Source organism: Colletes latitarsis, chromosome 8 (assembly GCF_051014445.1).
Source record: "Colletes latitarsis isolate SP2378_abdomen chromosome 8, iyColLati1, whole genome shotgun sequence".
Taxonomy (NCBI): Eukaryota; Metazoa; Arthropoda; class Insecta; order Hymenoptera; family Colletidae; genus Colletes; species Colletes latitarsis.
In genome coordinates this window covers 29,429,250-29,447,011 of record NC_135141.1, presented here as the reverse complement: position 1 = coordinate 29,447,011, position 17,762 = coordinate 29,429,250, and the positions used below count along the sequence as shown (strand labels likewise).

The 17,762-nt window shown below is 48.8% G+C and overlaps 1 protein-coding gene across 1 annotated transcript in view; it reads right to left on the bottom strand.

Annotated features, from left to right (window-relative positions):
• The window catches only part of LOC143345008 (uncharacterized), a 51,245-nt gene that overhangs the window by 17,598 nt on the left and 15,885 nt on the right, over positions 1–17,762 (bottom strand). The window contains exon 2 of the mRNA XM_076771687.1: positions 6,404–6,507. Coding sequence (XP_076627802.1) covers positions 6,404–6,485 — 82 coding nt within the window. The 5' untranslated portion in view covers positions 6,486–6,507. The remainder of the gene's footprint in view (positions 1–6,403; positions 6,508–17,762) is intronic.

Here is a 17,762-nt window from a genome sequence, read left to right as displayed (position 1 = left end):
CGCGCGTGATTACAATCTCGGACGACTCCGTGCACCGTCCGCCACGGCGATTAATGGCGTAAGCAAATTTACGCGAGTTACGCGACTCAACACCAGCTACCGGACCGATGCGCCTCGTTTTTTGCCCCGAAACCCGTTACATTGTCTGCCGACGCGATTATCGGCTTGCCTTCGAGCAACAGGTGCGAAGAAACGGTCCTTTTTTTTGCCACCGTGCGTCTCGATAAATTATTTGTTCCTTCCATCCGAACAGCATCCGTTAGCGATGGGATCGAGTCGCTCGCGAGTACGCTAAAAGCCGGGCCAGCTATCTACTGTACGTTCATGAGATGTTGATCAGTACCCCATCCCCACTTTCCTCGTTTCGGCCAATAGCGACAGACTCTAAATTAGAGTGGGGATCCAGACGCCAATCAGACCCGCATTCCTCTCTCTAGCCAACTTCTCGCGGACGAACAGTATCTACTTCTGAGAAAAGTAGCTTTAAATTCGTAACTACAGAGTGCCCAGTTTTCAGCAGTCCGGGAAATAAACAGGTAACGGGATCGTCGTCCAGGCGTCAAGAGGTCGCGTTTCCATTTCCGCTTGAGATATGCAAAGCTATCGACGAATTCCGTTCTTTGATCGCGGAATTCCAGAGGCGGTGATTAATCGGGGACAAACGGTCGGCCTCTGGAGGCTTATCGTCCTCAACAATAAACACGATCTTGCCTCGAGAGTTGGAAACCCCATTTGCATGAACGGTAATCGAGGTCAGATCTCGTGCATCTCGGAGACTCTCCGCAGTCATTATGTAAGTCAACGTTCTTCGATTACCTTGCTCGGTCTTCGTCCGTCTTGTCTTTGTTGCGTGGCGTTCCGTCTCTGTTTCTCGGTGCTCGGGCACGTACGCTGCAACATTACGGGTCCGGGGAGAGCAGAAGAGGAACGAGCCTGCCGGCGTGGAAAGGAGACAGGCGAGCGAGAGCAGAGGCATTGCGCGCGCGTTATGAAATCATCCCCGGCGGCCTTGCCTCGCGAAAGTTCATTACCATCAACCGCACACGCTCCGATGAGCACCTGGCTCTCTGCTCTTCGACGCGTATCGCGTGCACGAAATTCTGCACTGCTAGTCCTCCAAGGTCGCGGTTACCCGGACCGCAACCGTCACGGAGGAATCCAACGCCGCGGCGACCGTGAAAAACGCTACGGAATAATTTCGTCTCCCGTGTCGGATGAAGAGGCTCGTTACGACGGAACGACGAAACCGTTCGGCCGCAAGAATGGATCTGCGGTCGTTCGTGCAACGCTATCGGGCCTCCGCGGTCGAATACTTCGCTGTCTAGGTCCCCAGCTCTTAGACAATGGCTCCAGAATCCTCCTTTTCGTAGAAAAAGCCTGGACAATCGCGAACACAGCTTTTGTATATTTTTTGAGAGATGTAATATTTGGAAAATGATCTCAAGGTGTAGAGAACAGTAACTGTGAATCGTGTTGTATCGTAAAGTACGAAGTGTTCTGTACGTCCACTTGATTACAATGCCCCTGTTTACGGTAGACTAAAGATCTTCTATTGTATTGTTGGTACAAGAATATCCGACACGTTAATAGGAGGAGCCTTGGCCCTCTTCTTGACATTATAAGAGATACGTACGTGATTTTCTAGTCTAGGATCCAAGATTTCGGAATCGTTTACCAACGAATATTAATGTGTTGTTCGGTTTGGCTACCGAGAGATTCCGTGCGTTACTGCTTGACGGTTTAGCATTTCAATTTGTTACGACTGCGTTATTTGTCGATTTCTATACGACGTTGAGTATCCCTTTGTATGCCGTTTACAGTTTGGTGCGTCGTTCGTACACGCATTCACACTCTCCAGGTGACAACGATTGCAAAAGCGGCAAACGATGTCGTCAAGTTCTCATAATGGATCGGAACGTATTGCCGTTCACGGTCTTCCGACAGTCAATGTCAATGTCATTGGTATCGAGTGTGTTGCGCCGAGAGATGTTGACCGACCGGTTCTGGCGTAATATGCGAGCGTTCGCTTGCAACGCCGGCACTGTTTCGAGGACAATCATAAATTAATTTCTATTTTCAATCGAGTTCATTGTCGCCCGCTACGTTAAACCGTTCAGCGTTGATGGATCGACAAAGAAAGATGGAGTTGCGGACAAGTTGCTTGACCAACTTCTAACGATAACTGTTATTTCACACGGGAACGATCGAACGATGGTATTCCTGCACCTTTGTTGGAGGATTCAGAAATGATTTCAACGTTCGCTGTGTAACGAGTTTTTCGAAGCTTTACAGATGAGTAAATGTATCTATTAATTTTAAAGAGCAAAGCCATCGATTCTATTTCATTAATGGAAAAATAGCGGATAATTTATTTTTAATTTATTCTAATGAATATTCCACCGTTGTATCATACAAACTATGCGTTCCTAGATTAAACTGCTGACTATATTTCAGGAGAGCCTGTGACAAGCCTCGACCTGGAAACGCGAAGATTCTCGGTAAGAAAGGAGTCTCGAGAACACGGGAGGAATTAACACGATTATTTAATCCGTGTCACGGTGGAGTAGCACCCACACGTTCCGTTATACCCTTCGTCGGATGACCGCCGCTGACCTCGCCACCTCTGTAAGTAGTCTCGAAAGCGTAGAGAAGGACGAAATGAGGAAAGAACAGAGGGAACACGCGAGTCCTCCCGCGAAGTACCAGTTACAACGGGTCCTTTCTGCATCCTTCTGGCTTAGCGAAGATCCCTTCTCTCGCGTCGTATCAACCGCTTTATCATTTATTCTCGTTTCACAGGTGGAAGCTACTTCCGTCATAAAACCGTATTCTCACGCCAGCGATAAGCAGTACGATTCGTAAATAGAGTACGGAAAGATAAATGTTTCTTGGAGCGTTGTACCGTAGCACGATAGGTAAGAGAAACAAGGCGGATAATCTTTGGTGCTACCAGCAAAATAGAAATTCGAAAACGACCATTTTAAGACATTGCCTTTTTCGTGTAAATTGTTATTGTATCGGATCAATGGCCTCTCTTTTCAGGGCGTTTGTATTTTTGGCGACCGTTATATAACGTGTATAGTCGAAAAATAAGGCGTCAGGAAAACCGACTAATTATACGGGAGTGTTTGTACAAGTACGCCCGGTGTGTACCTTTATTAATGGGACTCGACTGGGTTTACTTAACCACTCCTTTACGCGTTCCGAATTCACCGTTCGAATTCAACGTCTCCGCGCGAATACTCGATAGAAGTATGGGAACTGGGATAGCATTGGCATGTATAAAATTCAAAGGCATCGTTAGACCAGGTGGTAATTAATTATTGCGATAACGATGAATGAGTATCCTCAAACAAAGGCCGAGATTCTCCTCTCGTGCAAACAAATCGAGCATGTTTGCACAAGTATATTCGACAACCAACCGATGTTTACCAAGCAAATGTGGACGATGCAAATGAAGCAAGAAGTTTGTTTTATTTCAGGTAATCAGTTAATGGTATTATTATTGTTATTGTGTTTTTAGCAAACACGCAAGAATAGAAGAATGTTTCCCTGATTGTTCATCGTAACGTAGCTTCGAGTCAAGGACTCTTATCTAATGCTTGGCTTACGTCAACTTTCTTTATCCCGTTCTCGAAGCTAAACAATTCTTTACCATAGGGAAAGTATCTTAACCCGTTATGCAAATTTTATATAATTTTTCAACACTCACAAAACGAAGTTTATCGTTTGTAATTTATAGAGAACGATTAGAAAAGGACTCTTCGTTTTTCTAAATTTGAGTGGAACTACTCTGGAACTGCGTGGGTTATGTTGGGATCTCAGAAGTTCTAGTTGATTCTTTCGTGGAAATCAATAACCCGAGGTTCGCGACAAGGAAGCGTGGGTTTTTACACGACGAGAATTTCAAAGAAGATGGAACACTCGTCCAACCTGCTAACTCATTCGACGTTTTCAGGAAGCATCGGAGACTCGAACGCTATCGACTCGAGGCTGCCATGCTCCGTCAGCTCAACGACACTCGAAGATAACGACACTTTGGTTGGCATTAAGGCATAAATATGGAACGTCTCGGGGGGTCAGGTGCGGCGACATGGACCGTAAGTGGGCAACGGTGAGGTACGCGGTCAGTGACATCCCGTCTCTTCAGGGCCTACAGGTTTGACCAGAATTCACAGCATCACGTGGATGCAGGCAAGTACAGGGACCGTTATTCGTGCAGCTGTGTGCCTACCGCGCGCATTTTTTCAATTCTTCTTCGCGTATCCGTTCGGTAAAGATTTCGAAATCTGCCGAATAAATCAATTTTCTGTCGACTCTCTTTCAGGTTCGCTCTTCTTCCGGACGGAGTTCGATTATGAGAACGGTCAACGAATTAACGCGATACCGTTCATCGAATTCGACGTTCCACGGCGTTGTTTTGCCCGAACGTTTTGCTTCGTCCTCGAGCAAGTCGTGTGTCGCGTACGTGTGATCTCGTTTCAGCAACTGTTTTCTCCCGAGGTGGTAATAATTTCAGGTAAATCGTTCGACGACAAGAAACCGTTTGGTCGCGATCGCAACGTGCTCGAGATGTTAACGAAACATGCCGGTTCTTGTCGTCTAGATGCCCGCCAGCAAGACGACGATACGTCGAGAATATCGATCTTTTCTCCGAATGCAAACGTCTTTCAAACGCGCCGATCGGCCTCGAAGAAAACCACCGGCCGTCAGGACGGATCGATGGGATCGATCTCGCGACTCTCGAAAGGGAAACTGGCGCAAACAGGACGCCTGGATACGCGCCGCGAGGGACAGGATCACCTAGCTGGTTGAAAAAAGGAACGAACGAAGGCACGTCGAGAAGAATTCGAACCGTTCCCGTCCATTTATCCACACCTGCTGTTCGTTGAATTAGTCACGGCCAATTGCCGTTGGGGTGGGGGGTACGGCAAAAACGACGCATCTCCAATGAGCTCTCATTGACGATGCAACGTTTTTGCACGTCGCTGCGTTCGAGGTAACACGCTGTTCCGAGAATGATACTCGCCCCGTGTGCGCCGCCGGGAAACAGGATCGATTCCGAGTTGGCGTTGATGGATCGTGAAAAGAGGATGACTGAGATCCCGAGGGCAATTGCGAGACTTAATATCTGCCTACTTGGATGTTTCATCGTGCTGGGAATTAAGCAGACCGCCGTTTACGCGCAACTCCTCGATAAGGGTCGTAAACAGCTTGCTCGCAGATTTTTATTCTAGATATAAACTTTTTTCTATTTAAAATCGTGCATAATCGAGCGATGTTTATTTGACGGACGACAGCGACATCCAGATAAATCTACAAAGTTCGCCTAGTTTTATTCGAGGGAGGAGTTTGTCTTTCAGAAATTTGGTACTAGAAATTTTATTCTCAGATTTGGATACCCGTGAGAGGATTTTGTAGCAGCGTTATCGGTCGTTTCCCACGAACTTGACCCCGAGATTCGCGTGACGCAATCGCCGCGCAGGTGAAAGTAGTCCCAGCCTTTTCGAATGATTTCCGTCGCGGCCACAGCGATGGCTAATCGGTCGTCGATCGAACCCCCGATCGATCGGACGCGTTCGATCGATCGTCGATCGCGAGAGGCGTAGGGTGAGTCGCAGGTAATTCGAAACCGGCTCGACGTAAACGGAAGAGGCTCGTACGATACCTCGAAGAGCGTGGCTCGTGATGGAGAAGACGGCTTCGAGGCGAGCTGCGAGTCGTCGAGGAACGAATATGGTGTGCCAGGTCCATGGGAAAGCACCTTAGGCCCCGACGTGGCCGCCGATGCCAGAGGTGAGCATTATGAGGCAAGACTATTCCGCTCCAGACGCCAACGAAGGACAAGGATAGGTTCGACGTCCTGACGGAACGTGGCTCATTCGGATATCGTGGCCAGTTTCGGAAAGGTTGCGACGCGATCGATCCTCGTGAGCAAAGGTTTAATTTTATACACAGAATGAGTCATCTAATACGATCACCTTAAATTACTTGGAAGTTACGCATTATGTGAAAAATAGTAATTACAGATCGTGGGATCGCTCTAAATAAGATTAAATATACTTTCGTATACGTTATTCGATCGGATCTAATCCAAGTCAGGAACCGAAATGTATTCGTCAGCGTCGAGGCATTGTAATGCAACGGCGGTCGCGGTATTGTTTTTTCGTGACGAATGTACGGGGAACGAGTAGTCTAGCCGAAAGGAACGCTCTTCCTTGTCGAAGCTACTTTCTCATACTATCTCACGTACACCTGTTCGTTGCCAAATGAGTTACGTTTCGACGCGTCGAGCGTGTTAGAGGCGTTGAAGCGAGTCGAAGTCGAAGATAAAAGATCCGCGGAGCGAGTTCAGGTTCCTGCGCTTAGAGAAACTTATCGACGGATTCGTCGTAGAACTCACCAGAATTAGATTGCGATGCCAGTAGAACAATCAGACAGAATATAATCCCGGGTCGACAAGGCCCGGCGCTCAAGGCCGACATGTCGGCGCTCTTCTTCCGTTTCCTGAAATCACGAAAAGTGTGCCGTTAGTTGGTTTCAATAAATCTGCAAGTTATCACGATTAGAAAATTTTTTTTCGCCGAAAAATTTCAGCACCTACTCGAATTTTTGTGCGTAGGATTTCAGGGGTATTCTATCTTTTTTATTAGATTAAAAGTCGAAGTCAAACATATGATCTAGATAGGTATCCCGCAGGATCCTAAAAAGTTAATCGACGCTATTCCAGTATCAAAGAGTAATCTATTTCTATTTTTAACGTCGTTTTCCGCGAACTTGTAAAGTGTAACAAGGCATTGTAGGCTCTCCTCTGAATGTTAAGGTTGCATTTATCCTGTCACGTGGCATTCTAGTGTAACTGTCGGGTTGACAGCTGGACGTGCGGTAACTACGATCTGGAAGCCAGCCAATCGCATACCTTCGCACTTTGACTGGAAGGTTCTCGCGATATTTCTACACGGTATGCAGATCAGTGCATCGTGCGAATAACCACGCGTATTTCGGTGTCGGACGAGACGTGGAAATCTGCGGACACGGGCTCGCGTTGGCTCGTACACGAGGTGAAACAGACTGGACATGGCTAAATGAGTGTCGTTGGGGTTCGCGCAAATTTACGAGGCGTGGGTGCGTGGGAATACGTGTTCCTCGTCGTATGATTTCCATTTGCACGGGCTCTGTTCGTGTCGAAAATCCTTCTTTTTTAGCGTGTTCGTTCCCTGCGAGTCAGTGTTACTCAAAGCGTGGTCGAAGGTTGAGATTACCAGACATATGTTTGTTAGAGCTTTCTTTTACAATTGTTCAAGCTGCGTCGATCAGAGTCTTCGAAGGTTCGGTGAATGTTGGGAATTTGAGCTTTAGGATGTGGACGAACCGCCAAAGTGGACAAGAGTCGCGTGGAGAAGGAATTACGTATGTTGGGAACGAAGCTCATAGATCTATCGGAAAGAGGGGTGCAAGGGAGAAGCGGGACGAAAAAGAAAAAAAGATGAATCGACAGGAAGAGGGAAGGCGGACTTTGGTGAAGCCGGCGCATACCAGTTGCGACAGCGGCTTAATACAAAGGGCCACCGAGATAAAAGAGCGTGGGTAGTTTCTCTTCTACCCGTCTACTTCATCTTTTCCCCGTCGTCTACCATGCTTCCTCCACTGGGCGCCCTCATTGTGATCAAGTGGAAGAAACGCGACTCGTGACACCTAAGCTCGCGTTCGCTCGCTCGTTAACGACGCTGTAAAATACGCGTCGGAGGATCGTAACGAATCTCACGGCGCTGGATGAATTTCTTCCTTCGGTGTTTTCACAGCGCGGAACGAACCGCCTGGCTAGAGCGAATCCCGGTTCGAGAACCGGCGAAACCTACGTGTCATTGCGTATTCAGGATACGGCCCATTGAACCGAGGAATTCGGTGAATGGGTATGAACGCGCATTGACAAGTGCGCACACCTTTACGGGGTACTCAAGTGCTCGTGAAGAGTACCAGGTACTCTACGCCGTGCAGAGATAGAATTCGCGGGGAATGAAGGTCAAGCGTCTGGAATGTGACGGTCCGCTGGTTTTGTTCCTTCCACTTGCAAGCGACATCACCGATGAAAAATATTTATGTGTTTCCCAGGCGAGAACCATTCGGAGTTTTTCAACCCTTCGCGTTAGGCGCGGTTCAGAACGCGCACAGGAAGCGCATTTGTCACCTTTCTTCGACGCTCTCGACAATTTCAAAATTGAAATTCAAGTTCGAGTTTGAACGGTCCATTTTTCAAAAATAGATAGAGAATTCAGCGTCTCTAGCTTTAGTATCCAATAATGCATACCGGAAGGAATTAAATCCTGTGAATCCAGGTGTATCCTAACTGTAAGACGTACCAGTTAAGAATTACATAAGGCCTATGAGAGTCGATCGAGTATGAGAAAAGATCGGAACGATCTTGTTTCCAGGTTTGACCCAGAAAGATACTAAACGACCGCGTAACTTGGGGTACTTCCTGAGAAGTTCGTTCAATTCCAAGTAGCATGCAGTACTCTGTAACTCGATCGAGCGTTCCCGTTAATATCGTGCAATTAAAAGGGCCGGCACTTTCTGCCCGCGCCTATTTCCTTCGAAATTCAATGAAATTCAGGCCCCATTGTCCTATTATCGCATTCCCGGGGCGAGCGTACGTGTATTGCGAGTCGAACACAGACGCCAACGCAGTCGCCGTTACGTTGACAAGCTGGAAACGACACACCCACGTGGCGACGCGTCGTGAATGAAAATGCAAGCGCGCGCGTCGTTTTAGCGGAGTCGAGGCCGAGCGTCGGCCACGCTTCTCCCGGTCCCCTTTTTCCTCTGTCTTTCCCTTTCCTCGGGATCGGCATCCGCGTCGATTCACCCTGATTCGTCGCGAGTCGCATTACTTTCCTTCTTGCAGGACCCGGTTGTGGCTAGCACTCGTCGAACCGCGACTAATTTCACTTGCGCTCTCGATACGGCCGTGCCGCAACCTAAAGGCCGATTTCACGAAGCGATACGGATCACTCGCGAACGATCACCGCCGCTGAAGGTGTAATGACGCGTGATGAACGAAACCGGTGATACCAATGGCGGACTGGCAAGACTTCTTTCCAGCCACCTACGCGGAATCTAGCAGTTTCACGAATTGGAATCACACGAATCGAAATACGGATCCTACGAATGGTGGATGAATAATGCACGTCGGTTAATTTTGTATTTACGCGCCTGTTCTAATATTAATATGATTATTTACAGATTGTGAACCAGGGACGAGGAATCGCGTCGCGAGCTTTGGTAGCGCGTAGACATTTCTGGACGACTTAAGAATGGTGAAAGTTGAGCTGCTTTTTAGATCGATACGTTTATTCGTATTTGAAATCGTGAGTACCATGGAATATTGCCCTGCTGCTCTTTGCTAATCAACGGTTCTTCGTAACAGGTTGTTCCAACGAATGAAGTTATTTCCTCGCGAAGGGCAACGGTACACGGATGCAAAGGGCTCGTGTAATCCGTGGCTGGCAAGTACGTGGAGCCAGGTAAATCGGCGACTAACAGCGATATTTATTAGCCGATCGAGGGGCACGACAGTTAGAAACCGCAGTTAGAAACAACAGGCTGATAACGATCGACGAGCCTCTCCTATCCCGGATAACAGCTGTTCGTGCGATAATTGCGGCCACGTAGGAGTTTGACTCGGGTATAAGGTGCAGGTAGGTGCACCCACAGGTCCAGCGAAATGGGGTGCTGGTGCCAGAGGTTCCGTTACAGCCCGGAGGCTGCGTTCGTTCACCATTACCGTGGAACGCGGAATATGATTACCTTCACCTGGGAACAGACTCCTCGTATCCCCTCCGGTCAAGAAGACCGTGGGCGAAGTTTCTACCGCGGGTCTCGGTGTCCCGGTTCGTCGTTGATACCCAACGATGTTCCGCGATTAGCTAAAGACGCGCCCGTTCCCTGCCCTCTGCCTCGCGTCTCACGATTTCCGATGTTACGGGCCGTGAGATCGGGATCTCGCGGTCGGGGCTGAAATCTGCATTAACGACAAACGAGCCAATACGCCGGAGCGGATCGAGAGCCCAGTTTACGCGTGCAGCTAATTCGATTTCGCGTTGCGTGTTATGCAAATCACCGATTCGAGAGACAGCTTGACTTGCGTGCGTGCACGACGAACACCAACGGCCGTCCTCGGAACTGGTCCCAGGCCGAGAAATGTTGCGCGATAAAACGTCCCCCGAGCGTTCGTATCTACTAATTGGAACACATCCAATAATTCAACGGACCGGATCGTCCGTGAGAGCGTTCCGTTTTATCGCCTTCCGTCCGCGTTTCATGCTAATCGAAGATCCCGCGCGCCTTTGATCCGCGCGTTCACCGAGACGGTGACCATTTTCGCCGACCTCTTATCGCGCACCGACGTGTAACGGTTGGTATTTCATATAAAGCGCTTAAACAGCTCGACCGGGGGACGGTGACACGACGCGAAGCGGTTACTTCCGACATGCTGATACACCGACCGAGCATCCTACCGATCGTCCAATGACTAACGGGGCCTGTCCGCCTCTCCTAAAAGGCAGAATGTCCCGTCGACGCGATGCTTCATCTTAACCAGTGGACGAACGCTCGATAATTGACAGGCCGCTTGGACCTATCTTAAATCCCGCCACGCTGTAACTGGATGCCTACCTTTGGTGGTGCCTCTAATCCAATCATTCTCAACCATTACCGGGAATTGCGATATTCAAATATTTCAAACCCTCGTATCGAAAATTATTCTCAAAAATAAAGGACCGTCTTCTCGACTGTTCCGTTAGCTCGAAAAGGACCACGGCTCCGATGCGTCCTTGGGAACCTGTTCCGCGATGCGTGTTTCCTACGGTTGGTCGACTGGTCCGCAATTATTCATTCCGATAAAGAGTAATTGCTTCCAAAAGTGTTTTCGGATAAGGTCGTGGACGGGTTCCTCCGGTCCGGGAGCGTCATACTTAGTCGAGGATCGCCGCTGTTAGCCTAACGGGACATTCGTTACGAAATGGAGTTAAGTTTGGAGCGAAGGTCAGTTCTTTTAACGTAAAAGCTTTTTCGTGTTCGACGCGGGGGGAAGTTTTATGAAGTCACGAGACGCGTCTGTGTTCGCAGATGCAAGAATCGTCGGTGGAGAGAGAGACCAAGGGCAAGAGCGGGCTGCGTCGTGATCTCCACGTTTCAGTTTATGGGCGCAAACGGGTTCAAAGATCACGGGATCGGCGCGGAGGTGGACACACTCGCAGCCCGGTAAATGACGTTATGCAAATTGCAACGCGAATCGTAAAGTCCCGTGACTCTGCTACCATTAGTCGGCTCAGCCGGCTGATACCTTTAACCTTCTTCGTCCTGGGAACTATCCGCGTTATTATTTATGAGAATTAGCGTCAGGCTTCGTTCTCCGTTCTCCCATTCGTTTCGTTCTTTCCGCCTCTTCGCGTGTTCAGAGGAGTTTGGCCCGAAGGAGGGGCCTCGTCTCGTCTCACCCTCGAAGAAGGACTTCCGCGTGCCAAGTACTGAACAGTTCCAGACTGGTCCCTGCGGCCACCCGACAGGTTGACGGCGAGCGGCTCGTTACGCGATCATCAGCGAGCAATCTCAGCACGAAAGGAGTCGTTGCTCTCCGGGGAACTGTGTTTGGTCCTCCGTTTCGCGCCGACCAGCGATTCCAGACTGGTTACACCGAACATTCGCCCTCCGCGTCCATTAACGTTTAATCCTTCTCGAGTTCGTTTTATATTTTGACGGATCCACGGTACGTTACGTGCAACATTCACCATTGTTACTCGTGGCCCGGAGAAAAAAAGGTTAATTGTAAGAATAACGGTACGTTGTTCGAGCAACCGATCGAAGGTGGATCCCATTTACGATCGGTTCGCGAGACTTATTGTATTTAGCAAAGATAAGGTTAACGAGTTTGCTCGGAACGTTGAATGAAAAATTGCGCAGGAAAATAATTGGTACAGTAAAGTTATCAGTTTAGCAAAGTCGGGTCTGAGAGAACACTAATCATCGAAGCTCCGTTAGGTCTTCCGCCTCGCTGTTATTACGAAGTGTAACGTCACTGAAGGTTCGGTATCAAACAGCATAAATTGCAATAAGAAGGAACACGGTCGCGCGGCGTTTCTGTAAAACGTCGAACGAGCCTAGGATATGGCTAGTATTACCAGAGAAATCATTAGCACGGTCTAAGCCGTGGAAAGGCTAGCTAGCAAAGCGAGCTCTCGACCGTGTTTAGAACTCCGCGAGGCGATTATATTGCGGGTTAAGGGGCTATCGGGTATTCATTACGCCTAATGACCTCTCGAAGCGGCGAGTGCTTTTGGGCACGATAGAACGATGGAACGTGAGGCGGCACGGCAGAGAGGATACTCTCGGAACAACGGGGTTCGATTACTTAGGGCCTCGACGTTCACACGAGGGTGCTCGAGCAACAGGTCGGCATCATGTACACGGTCTCTATTTATAGATCTACCTGAGCTAGAATTACGTGGGGTCGAGGATAAACCTCCCGACTCCTCGTCTTCACCTGAATCCACGACGCCTTGCTACCCTCGGCCATATTTGGTTCGTTCGCACCGACAAATCGCGTTTCACTCGGTGATTCCGAGGAATTCGCCCCAACGGTCGATCGACCGGTTTTCTTCTTTTTACTCTTCATTTATCCACGCTTCCAGAAACTCGTTGGTCTCGCGGAATTTCCAAAGATGTTCGCCGTACGAATTTCAGCCGTTTGACTCCGTCATTGGCTAATGCGATCCCATAAACCACGGGGAAAAATGCGTTATCGCCTCCATTAAGGTTTCCTCGTTTCGTGTACGTGCGGCTCGATAAATTGCTCAATCTCGTTGGTTCCGCCGATAATTACGTATCCTCGCGAGATTGTGCACTTTTATCGCGAACCGTTTGTCCCTCGAGACTTCGTGACCGTTTTGTTATTCGTAAGATCCCCCGATCTAGTCGCGTCTGGCTATCAATATGGTTATCGGCGTTTCTAGCGTACCGTTATCGATAGACAAGGGCTGTGTCATCGGCATGCTTACGCGCGACAGGAAGTTCGTTATTAATAACTTCGTGGCCTACATAAGCGTCGCGAAACGACGACGGTGTCCGATTGAAACCGTGTCGTCGTGAAATGACACGTCGTTCCCAGCATACAAGAATCGAGGGTAAGGTCCATTTTGCGGTCATATTGATCCTTTTTCACCCGTAATGACTACCATCATTCGATTTTTCAAAGTCCAGGGGAGTCCATCAAGGTATTCAAAGTCCCCCCACATTTATCTTGCCCATCCTGCGGGTTGTGCGTCGCGATTGAAACGTCCCCTCTGTGTCGATCGATCGTTCGATCGTTCAGCAGCACGTAATAACGAGCATTACAGCAAGATACGGCGATTCCCCTGGTATTATAATATCTTCTTGAAGGATCGTATCGGGCTAGAGCGCCCAGAGCCCTCCAGAGATACTCATCTCTTATTCCCTCTACCTCGATATTTTAACGTTGCTCGCGTTTAGGCATTGGAATACTTTTTTGTACGGGTGCTTGCGTGCGTGAAAAATGCGCGTAATGTTACTGCCATTAAAGCCCGGCCGGGGTGCGTTCATCATTATGATTATTAAATTTGAGCAATTTGCTCGTGACGCGAGCCGTACCCTTCCGAACATGCATTCAGTTTACGGTGCACGCAGAGTGTTTACATCGCATTCGTTTTCGTTGGTCGAGAGGGAAATTGCTTCACCCGTGTCTCGCTCTTGCGATTTCTTATCGAAGAGATTGCAATTCTCTGAAAATTTAACAAAAACGTTTCACTCGTGACAATTTTTATTCGTCTTAAACAGTTTATTTCGTGAAAAAACGCGTGCGTTCCTCGTACACGCTATAGAAATACAACCGCGTCTTTTTACAAGGGCAGCTACGCTTTAACGTTATCCGCGAGCGCAGCTTTCGCCACCGTGCAATTAACTCGATATTATTACCCCGCGCATAACTCGGCTCCAAGTTACTCGCATTCTTCGCATCCTGCCTCTGTACATCTTGCTTGTACATTTGAAGAAGTAATAAAGGCGTAATTCTTCTACACTGGCGCCGTTTTCCTTCTCCGTCGACCGGTTTTCTCTTCGTTCCGCCGGGCTTTCTGCCCCGTTTCCCATCTCCGCGAGCGTGGAAAACTTCACGCGAACGTCGACGAAACAATTTCCGTTCCGCCCGGCGATATATTCTCCCTCTAGTTAGTTTCTTTCTCCGCTCGTGACTGAGGGGGATTTTTTTTTTATGGCGGAAGTCGCTTCTTATCTAATTTCGACGACGCCTCGCGCCGGTCTCCTTTCGACAAAAGAGCCTTCTGGTTCTCCCGGTCGCGCGTTTGCACGATCTATTAGCGCCTTTGGCGGGCCAACTTTTACCCGCTACGCTTCCGTTATCGTCAGCCCCTTTGACGCAGCTTCCTCTTCCACGATTTCGTCGTCGCTACGCGCGCCGCTCTCGCCCGTGGATCATCGGGTCGTGGCAACAGAGGCGAAGAAGGCGATCGAGAGGAAGAGGGAACTTAGAAGCCGCAATAAAAGCGAAGGGTCCCTTTTTTGTTTAACGAGAGCCTTTTCCATCGTGTCTTTTACGTTCCCATGCGAGAAGCCCTCTTCTCTTCGTTCGCCGACCACGGTCAGGGCAAACTCACCGTGCTGCCGAGTTTCCGGCGAGAAGTGGCTGCCTAGTTCGTGTAAACACGAACGGGGGCCCCGGGAATGCAACGACTCCGTTCCACGGATAATCCGTAAGTGGCTGTTTTGTGTCTAGTGCGTCGTGTCTATTCGCCGCGTTCCTCTCGCCACGCACCGTTGCAACGCGGGTAATCCGACTGCAGGCGCATTCACCAACGCCTCCGATCCGCACCAAAGTACAACAAAATTTTATTCAAATGTTACGCAATATTATTCGATCGGTTCTTTATGTATTCGTTGTGAAATTTTAACCCTTTGAGTGTTAGCACTTACTGCAACACAATTACCAGTGTTTTAAAAATAAATCGTATTATTTAAGTTAAGGAATTTAATAAATTAAGAAAATTACTTAGCACTCAAAGGGTCAACTATTAATATTACGACTCTGGTACTTTGAGTATATGGTAAAAGAACGAGGGTTCCCGGAAACGCGATTCGGTTTGGCGGATAATTCACAAGTGGCTGTTTCGCGACGCGTTTGTTTGCCGCGCTCCGGTTCCGCGCGAACGATTCATCACGATCCGAGGATTTCTTCGAGCCGCGTTCGATCGTAGCTTCCCTATAATTTTCAGCGTCTGGCCGTTTCCCGGATGACTGCGATTCGACACGCGGTAATTGTAAAATTAATTTCGATACAAAGTGGAGAACCACGCGGAAACAGGTTTCCCTCGAGGATAAGTCGACGCCTCTTCTCGCTTCTCTCTTTCTCAGCGTGATTGCGCGCGATCACTACCGGTTCTTCGAGCCGAGCGGGTAATCCAATTACGCGGAGTTTTTCGCGGACCACGGTGTAATATTCAACTCGATATTAGAGATATGTAAGAGAGCATGAAGCATCGTCGACCGATCATCGAGGCAATTTGCACGAAATTAAAATGGCCGCGACGCTGATATCGCGAAGAGGAGGGTCGCGGGATGGTAAACGGGGTGGATGATTGGGACAGGTGTAACCGCGTGTCGCGGATCGCAGGAAGGTATCGTCCGCGTCTCCGGACGGTAATCTGAAACATCGGGGCGTTTCGATCGCGCCGCCGCCTATCAGATCGCGTAATAACAGGAAGGCGCGCAGCGGTCGCGGTAATTAAAACACGGCACGTTGTAATCTTCAGTCCATTAAAGCCCATCAATTACGCGCACCCTTCTCTCAACGAGCCGCATCTCGGAGCGGATCTCGACCAAGCTGTGCATAATTCAGGACGTGTTTTCGCGATAATGGTCCCCGGGATCGTTCGTTGTATCGATAGGTTTCCTGGAAAGGGACTCTGGTGATTTAAGGGCTCGGCCCCTCCGCGGATCTTCCGCCTCCTTTTCCTCGTCCGATGCTTCACGGTTCTCGATTAAAATTTTTTGTTGCCACGCCGTTCCCTCTCCGGTTTCGATGGTCCTTTTGCGAGGACCTGGACTGCGCGGCATAATGAATCCTGTTTTGCGAAGTTGATCTTGGGGGATATTAATTGACAGGAACGGTTCCAGACGTTCGTTAGGCTCGTTCGATGCGAAATACCAGGAAACTCGAAACTTCGTTTAATAATAATAAAAACATTTTCAAGGAATTGTTCTAATAGTAATAGTATTTGTGGGTCCTTCCGACGGGGTGCTTTCTTACTATTTGTAACGTTCCCACCCTGTCGATCGCTATTGAGGTTTAAAAAAGGACTCCTCGTTCTAATTACAATCGGAAGTTTCCCTAACAACGACCGACCATAAATGAAAACGTCCAAGTTAAGTAGCATCGTAACTCCATAAAGTTTGTAGGATTCCTTTGGGTCTTGGCCGACCATTTTCGAACATTGTCCCTTCGTCTACTCGTCTTTCAGGTTGTTTCATCTCGGGTCCGATCGTGTAACTACCCGAAGGGCATTACTGTACCTGGAACACTATCCCACGCCAAAGAATCGCACAGTTTTTTCCGTTGGCGCGCCTTCGAAAGGGAAAAGAACCTTCACCGGCTGGTTTACGACGCGACGACGGAAGCTTATCGCGAACTCTGCGAAAAGCGAGCGCGAAATTTCTCAGGAATCCCGTGCGCGCGAGGAATCGACGCCCATTCCCCCCTTTCCCGATGTCATTATCTCCCCCTGGCCATCGTCGTTCGGATTTATAACGCTACTTAAGCCGCTTCTTCGCGTTCATCGGACGTAAAGCGACCGTAACGTCGTTGCTGGAGTAATCTCGCCAAGTTATGTAATATCTTACGTTTCCGCCGCGCGTTTCACGACTTCTCCAGGCAATACCCTCCCTCCAGCCACGGGGTGGGAAACCTTTGGCATTGAAAGGCCGTGTGCCGCCTCGTGGATTCCTCGTAACGCCGTGCGTACTCGTTCTTGAACAAATTTTAAATCCAGCTTCCGATTACTTCTCGAAACCGTCTGATCTTTTCTCGATCGTTTGCCTTCAGCCGTCCATCCTCGAGTTCTTCGCGAGCATTGGGCGCTTCCGTTATCGAGCGTACTTCTTTAACCGGTGTTATTATTGGCAGAAGCGGTCAGTTACGATCCAGGGAGCGCCGGAAATTGTCCGTTACAAGGAGCACCGGTGATTAATTATTATGCAAACTAGCGGTATCCGCGTTCCTGGTCCTTTAAGCGTCTCGAAGATGCCGCTGTTCCTCTCGCGGCGGTCTAATGGCTCATCTTTAGAACACTGTTGCGACGTTTGAAAGAGACGGTGCGATGTAGACTGACATCCTCGGCAAGCAAAACGCAGAATGCTCTTCCGAGAAGTTTTTCTCGGTCAAGAACTCGGTTCACGACCGACTCGTCTTTGCGCTTCGAGGATTATAGCGTTGTCGTCTAGACGCGTGACATTTAATGATACGTAGTCCTAAGTGCTATCTCGAAGAAAATGGTTTTTAATTATTATCCTTGGTAATGCATCGAGTCGTAAAGATATCGAAGAGACGAGGCTATTAATAGCGTCGTTTGAGGAACGATAGTGGATATCCTTGTGTCGTTGCCGCCTGTACGATGAAAAATGTTAAGAGCAGTAATGTTATTTAAGGCCTGAATATCAGTAAATGACGTATGCAAGAA